General features: G+C 40.6%; 1 protein-coding gene across 2 annotated transcripts in view; it reads right to left on the bottom strand.

Annotated features, from left to right (window-relative positions):
* Window positions 1-745: 745 nt before the first annotated feature.
* LOC132835055 (L-threonine ammonia-lyase) overlaps window positions 746-7,346 on the bottom strand; it is a 77,238-nt gene continuing 70,637 nt past the window's right edge. For both annotated transcript variants that reach the window (XM_060854316.1, XM_060854315.1), the window contains exon 12: window positions 746-1,092. In XM_060854316.1, the coding sequence (XP_060710299.1) occupies window positions 994-1,092 (99 nt within the window). In that variant the 3' untranslated portion in view covers window positions 746-993. The remainder of the gene's footprint in view (window positions 1,093-7,346) is intronic.

Raw genomic sequence — 7,346 nt, 5'->3', positions numbered from 1 at the left:
CTTTTGAAAGTTTCCAGGTGTTTTTACAAAGAAGGGGTGGCACAGTGGCTAGCACTGCTGTCTCACAGTGCCAGGGACCCGGGTTCGATTCCAACCTTGGGCGCCTGTCTATGCGGCATTTGGGAAGTACTGTAACAAGGGTCAGAACTGTTAGGTGGATCAACTTCTGACTTTCTGTTGTGCTGTCAAACCACAGACAGGGATTCTATTTGCAACTATCAAGATGGATGCCACTGCCACTGAAAAATGCCCGTTAATTAACGCTTTAATAGCTTTTAATTGACCCGGTTCCTGCTGGTTGATATGTAATCTGGAAAGGCAGTCCAGCCCTCAGAAAAGCAACCAGAATGAGAATATGGCAGGGAGTTGCTCCAATGAATGTTTATAAAGATTTTCCCATCCCAGATACTCAAGGGATTAGGAAAAATCCAGCAACCACTTTACACTCTGGTTTATATTCTGATAAACTAATGCTGCACACTCTAGGTTCAATGTATTACTCCTATGCTGTGGTGCCCAGAGTCTGTTCCTAGTTCCAGTCTTATGATCCAGACACTCAATATGTGATTCTTGTCTCCATTATTCCCATATGAGTTCCAGTTTGAGGTTCTAAGACTAGAAATTAGATCATGGGATAAATATTAGTCAGGATGCAGGACAGAAAGATCTTGCTCTTCCAAATTGTGAACTTTGGCTTTTTTACATCTAACTGCGAGACCAGAAAGAGCTATGGTTTATGTCTCATTGCAAAAGATGGCACATCTGACAGTGCAACACTCATTTGGTGGATGTGCTCAAGTTTAAAATTTGAGTGAGTCCTAACGGAGTGATCGCTGGTCTTGATGGTACCATCTTGAAAAATCTTCTGTAACAGGCAGCATAAGAGCAATACGCTTGCTAAACTACTTGAAAATGTTTAATGTGTTCAATTAAATTCTTCACCCGCTCTGTTCTTCCAATGAAACACATTTTCCTTTATTTATTCAAGTCTTCTTATTGGTCCAGCCATGTAAATGTAGCATAGCGACCACTCAGGGTTCTCTGCAACTGTGCACCTTGCATTCTATCTCGGACTTTGATAACACAGGTAACCTGAAAAGTCAATCAATATGAAGCATGACATAATTCTGCAATTACAGTTTGCATTTGTATATCACCATCAACTTAGAAAATGCCCCAAGTTGCTTTGCAGTTATGTGTACTTCCACTGATCCAGAACATTCTAGAATATGACAATTACCTCCTGATCTACCACTGCAACAATGTTTACATAGCCAACTGAAATTTCATTTACATTCATTCAGAAACTATTACTAACAAGATGGAAATTCTTTTTTCGATATAGAAATTGGTGTCAATTATAAGCCATTTACTTAACACAAAAATTAAAAAAACACAACTCCAGTTTAATTTAAATTGTTGAGGTCAAGTTAAAAACTGATTCACTTTATTAGTTCAAATTATTAGGTTGGAATGACAAACTTCTTCTTTGTAACTTGCTAATTTGTTTTCTTTCAAGGAAACTCTTCGGTGGGTCGGTGTGGACTTGTTGGGCCGAAGGGCCTGTTTCCACACTGTAAGTCTAATAGTGGGCGGCACGGTGGCACAGTGGTTAGCACTGCTGCCTCACAGCGCCTGAGACCCGGGTTCAATTCCCGACTCAGGCGACTGACTGTGTGGAGTTTGCACGTTCTCCCCGTGTCTGCGTGGGTTTCCTCCGGGTGCTCCGGTTTCCTCCCACAGTCCAAAGATGTGCGGGTCAGGTGAATTGGCCATCCTAAATTGCCCGTAGTGTTAGGTAAGGGGTAAATGTAGGGGTATGGGTGGGTTGTGCTTCGGCGGGTCGGTGTGGACTTGTTGGGCCGAAGGGCCTGTTTCCACACTGTAAGTAATCAAAGTAATCTAAACTAAGAATGTGAGTACCACTGGCAGGGCCAGCATTTGTTGCTCATTCATAACTGGCCTTGAAAGACCATTATGAAGGAAATGTTAAGAGTCAACCACATTGTTGTCACATTTAGGCCACATAAGGATAGCTGAACTCCTTCCTGGAAGGACAAGAGTGATCCAGGTGGATTTTTACAACAATTGACAATAATTGTGAGGTTCACCTTGAGACCAGCTTTTAACTCCAGATTTTTAAAAATTCAATAGTAATTGCAAATTGGACCGCATCTGCTAGATCATATCAAACGTGCAAATAATTATACTGGCAACCAATATAGGATCGTCATTTGAGCTTGAAGTGGTGCAGTTGTGTGTGCAGGAAGCTCCATATATTAATGCACAGGACACTGCTATTTAAAGAGAGATAGGACATACTACATCTGGTTCAAAATATGAGAGCCATTTGCTGCCCTGAGAAATGAACCAATATCTTAACAAGACTCAAACTGGCATATTTAAAATTTAAGGAAGCCTGGCAGTCAACTGCAAATCAGCTTTAATGGGTGCATGTTCCACGGCAACAACTCTTAACAAACAGTATCCTCTTGCCAACCAATCAGCACTCTCGTGCAGTGTAAATATTGCATTCCCTTTGAATTAATATTCCTGCAAATTGTCCTGATGAATGCTAAATTAAGAGCTTTAACAAAATGAACACTTTTGAAGTTGTAAAGAAGACAATGCCCCAGCCTATTTGTGCACAGGATCAGTAGCCAGTTAATCTGTTTTAGTGTTGTTGATTGATTTGGCTTCTTGATTTGGATTTGACCAAGAGAAATATCAAATGCAAAACTTAGCATGTCTATTAGTTTAAATTCCAAAGGTGTCAGCCTAAAGAAGAGTTTCTTTCAAGAGTTTCAAGTGAAAGCTAAAGGCTCTGTATCTGAATGCATGTAACATGAAAGCATGAACTAGGAGAGCAAATAGAAATGAATGCTTGGGTAGCCACTACAAAGACAATGCTGCATGATTAAATGGACTGGGATCAGGATCTTGAACGATACATGACATTTAGGCATAACAAGGAAGCAAGAAAAAGTGGCGGTGTGATTCTGTTGGTTAATGATGGTATTAGCACAACAAAGAGGAATGACCTAAATTCAGAAAAGATGTGGAAATTGTTTGGTTCGAAATGAGAACTTATAAAGGGAAGAAGTCACTTGTGAGCGCGGTTTACAGACTCTCTAACAGTAACAGTGGGACATAAAGGAAGAATCATCATAAACATGATCACTCCTTAATCTTCTGCGCCTGAGGAAACATAAACTTGATGACTGACTGACTGACCTCATAGCCCTGAAATCATTGGGGTGTTTCTGGATTGCAAAACCTCCAAGATAAGTTTGATCTTCCTGTGGTGCAGTGCCTACAGTCAGGTAAATCTACATTAACAGGTGTTATTAAGCAAAACTATACACTGACTTGAGCCCAGTTTCCTATGATCTGAATCATTGTGACACAGCTACTTACACATATGCTCAGTAGCTATTGTTAAAGATATGGTTAACCCTTTGCTTCTCGAGAAGTAGTATTGGAAGTGGGTCTAAACAGACTTCTTATCATTTACAGAATAATTTTCACCTGTCTGCTGAGTTAATCTTTGCAATTGGACATTAGTTTTTAATGATTTCTGCATATGGATTCCTTCATCACTGTTCCAAATTTCTCACCATTTCTGACTTCTCTCTAAGAAGTTCATATTTCCAATATTCTTATTAAGGTATTTATCAAGAGTCTGTTAGTACTCAGTCACAACAACAACATATGTTACCTAGCATCCCTGCTGAACACACATTCTAACTAATAATGTGTAATGATGTTTGTTGGAAGCGAGGTGTGGCTTCCTTCTGTACTGCAACAATGCTGTGATTCTGAATAGACGTCAGACAGGTTGACCATTTCCTCAGTAGGTATGACATGAGGATGAGTGTGCTGTCACGATCTCCTCTGCATAGTTTAGTTAAAGTAAATGTCATCTCAAATAACCTATGGGGAACTCAAAATGGTCAGGAAGATTTTATAAAATGGTGGCTGCAGCTACAGGCAGAATTTTAGCCCTGAAAGCTGTGGAATATTTGGAATCCAGATGCTAACAGTGTAATCCTGTCTGTAGCTAATCAGCGTGAGAATACCCCAGTGATATGTGTTGTTACACAGCAAGTAAGTGCAGCCAAATTTTTGTCAGCTGGATGAGAAAACACCAGCTGGAGCTACTCCACATTAAATCCTCTGAGTATTGCGAAACTGCATTAATCCAGAGCGCAAAACCAAAAGGAAAAATTAGCTGTTGAGAATGTCAAAGAACCAAGAACAAAGCCATCAATGGAGGCTCCACAAATGAATCAGTGTGAGATTCCACTGGGGGAACATCTCTGACTGCACTTTTTCAAATTGTGTTTTACCATGGGAATCTTACAAGAACTACAAAACTGTGGGATTCTGCCTTATCAGATGTTCAGCAAAGTGGGTCTAAAATTTAGTCTTTGAGATTTAACTGACTGAGACAAATGTACAAATGTCTCAGTGAGGACTGGCCTTGAAAGTAGCTCAGTGGGTGTGTTAATGCTTCACCCCGTGACTGTGTCAGTCTGTGAATGATGGTCAATCGCACACTAGCACTAGTTTAGTATTTAGGTCTAATCCATCAGCTTTGCATTGATTTGAGCAAAATGGTTCCTCACAATACCACTCTGCTGTGACAGTGTAAGTTCCTATTTTCAATATTTAACTGTTGCTTTGGCAGGTATGAAACCATGTTGATGCCATCTGTTATGCATGTGGGTTTGCTCACTGAGCTGGAAGGTTCGTTTTCAGACATTTCATCACCATACTAGGTAACATCATCAGTGAGCCTCCAGATGAAGCACTGGTGGCATGGCCCGTTTTTTATTTATGTGTTTAGGTTTCCTTGGGTTGGTGATGTTATTTCCTGTAGTGATGTCATTTCCTGTTCTTTTTCTCAGGAAGGTGGTAAATGGGATTCAAGTTAATGGTGTTTGTTGGTAGAGTTCCAATTGGAATGCCATGCTTCTAGGAATTCTCGTGCGCGTCTCTGTTTGGCTTGTGCTAGGATGGATGTGTTATTCCAGTTGAAGTGGTGTCCTTCCTCACTTTTATGTAAGGATACTAGTGAGAGTGGATCATGTCTTTTTGTTGCTAGTTGATGTCATGTATCGCGGTAGCTAGTTTTCTGTCTATTTGTCCAGTGTAGTGTTGTTACAGTTCTTGAAAGGTATCTTGTAAAAATCATTAGTTTTGTTTGGCATCATGGTAGCCCACAAATCCACCAACACACTAAAACAGCAGCTAATGAACTTGAATGACCCTATACAGACAACAAGCAAAACTAATGTAATTTACAAAATACCTCGCAAAACATTACATTGGACAAACAGGCAGAAAACTAGCCACCAGGATACATGAACATCAACTAGCCACAAAAAGACATGACCCACTCTCACTAGTATCCTTACATGCAGATGAGGAAGGACACCACTTTGACTGGGACAACACATCCATCCGAGGACAAGCCAAACAGAGATACACACGAGAATTCCTAGAAGTATGGCATTCTAACTGGAAGTCTATCAACAAACACATTGAGTTAGACCCCATCTACCACCCCCTGAGAAAAAGAACAGGAAATGGCATCACCACAGGAAATTACATCACCAACCCAAGGAAACCTAAACACATAAATAGAAAGCAAGCCATGCCACTAGTGCTTAATCTGGAGGCTCACTGAAGATGCTACCTAGTATGGTGACGAAACATCTGAAAATGAACCTTCCAGCTCAGCGAGCAAACCTAAATCCAGAACCTCAACCTGAGCTACAAATCTTCTCAAAACTCGCTGTCATCTGTTATCCGTTATTTCCATCCATTTGTTGTGATCCTGTTGCCCACATGGGATGGAGTTCAAAAGATCCCAAATCCTGCAGATGGTAGGAATACAATGACATTTTTTTTTACTGAAAGTAGAATCACCCACGACATGATCTAACAGTTTGGCTCCAAGTTCTTAATTTGATCATGGTATGTGGGAATTGATGGCTAGACTAGCATTCATGTCTACCTCTAATTGCCCTTGAGAAGGTGAAAGTGAGCTGCATTCTTCAATTGTTGCAGTCCTTGAGGCATAAGGATGCCCACAGTGCTGTTATGAAGGAATTTCCAGGATTTGTCCCTAGTGACAGGGAAACAATGGTGATATACAGGTATTTCCAAATCAGATCAATGTGTAGCCTGGAGGGAACTTACAGATGGTAGTGGTTTTCCCATGCATTTGCTACACCTGTCCTTCTAGATTGTAGATGTCATGGGTTTGGTAGGTGCTCTCAAAGGTGCGTTTGTGAGTTACCGTAGCGGACCTTGTGGATGGTATACACTATTGACACCAGAGATATTGTATTGTTTGTGTCACTCCCAGATGAGAATGAGCCCCAAATAACAAAAGTGACAGAACCCAGATTTCTCGAAGCCTCATGTGAAGGTTCACACTTGAACCGTAATTGAGGTTAACTCGTTTCAGGAGCTGTGTGTTTCTAATGAAACACATTGAAAATTCATTTTCCTTTGGTTTTATGACACAGAGATTCCAAACTTTCAGCTTGAGCAGAAAGGCTTGCCCCAAGATTCAGACTGAATCTCTAGAGAGAGAGGTGGAATGTTTGCTCTGGCTTAATTAGGCCTCCTCATATTTAATTAAATCACATGACTCACCTGAGAGCTAGAAAGCAAATTTATAGCGTCCACTTACCAGAATATAACATCAAACTATATACAAAGATAAATAAATAGTGGGCATAACATTTTTGGAAGGAAGCGCACAGAAGAGACCAGACTATATCAAACTCAGACCAGTCCAGGAGATTTTGCTCCTGAGACTCCATGAGGTCAGGCAATAGGTTTTTATAATTCAACTTTTCCTTCTAGTGTCAGCTGTGCTTGTTCCTCAAACAGTGAATCAATTCATAGTTTGTTGGCCCTCTCAGCACCCTCCCAGCAGGTTTTCATTCAGCTGGGCTGACCAGCATTACTGTGTCAAATTGATCTGGCATGAAAAATTGCTTTTATACCTTTGAAATTATTTCATCCTCAATTATAACTGTTCCCAGTCTGTAATGAATATGTTCGTTTCTCTTTTGGGAACTACGCACAGAATGTTTTCCTTTCCTCATGGAAGATCAGTGTTATACAGTATTTATAAATGGGAGCTGGCTGAGCAGAGCACGATCATTGATTGGCTGCAAAGTCCCAGGATACCTATAACAGCAACAGTGTCTCTGTTGGTGTAAACCTCAGAGCGTCAAGGGTTGGTTGTAAAGTTTAAAACCTTGTTCTCATTAACTTGTTGATCCCAACAGGTTTTAGTGACCAGACAAGGAATATAATACACA

Source organism: Hemiscyllium ocellatum, chromosome 43 (assembly GCF_020745735.1).
Source record: "Hemiscyllium ocellatum isolate sHemOce1 chromosome 43, sHemOce1.pat.X.cur, whole genome shotgun sequence".
NCBI classification, from domain to species: Eukaryota; Metazoa; Chordata; class Chondrichthyes; order Orectolobiformes; family Hemiscylliidae; genus Hemiscyllium; species Hemiscyllium ocellatum.
The sequence above is the reverse complement of the archived record's forward strand: the minus strand, read 5'-3'. Positions and strand labels throughout refer to the sequence as shown.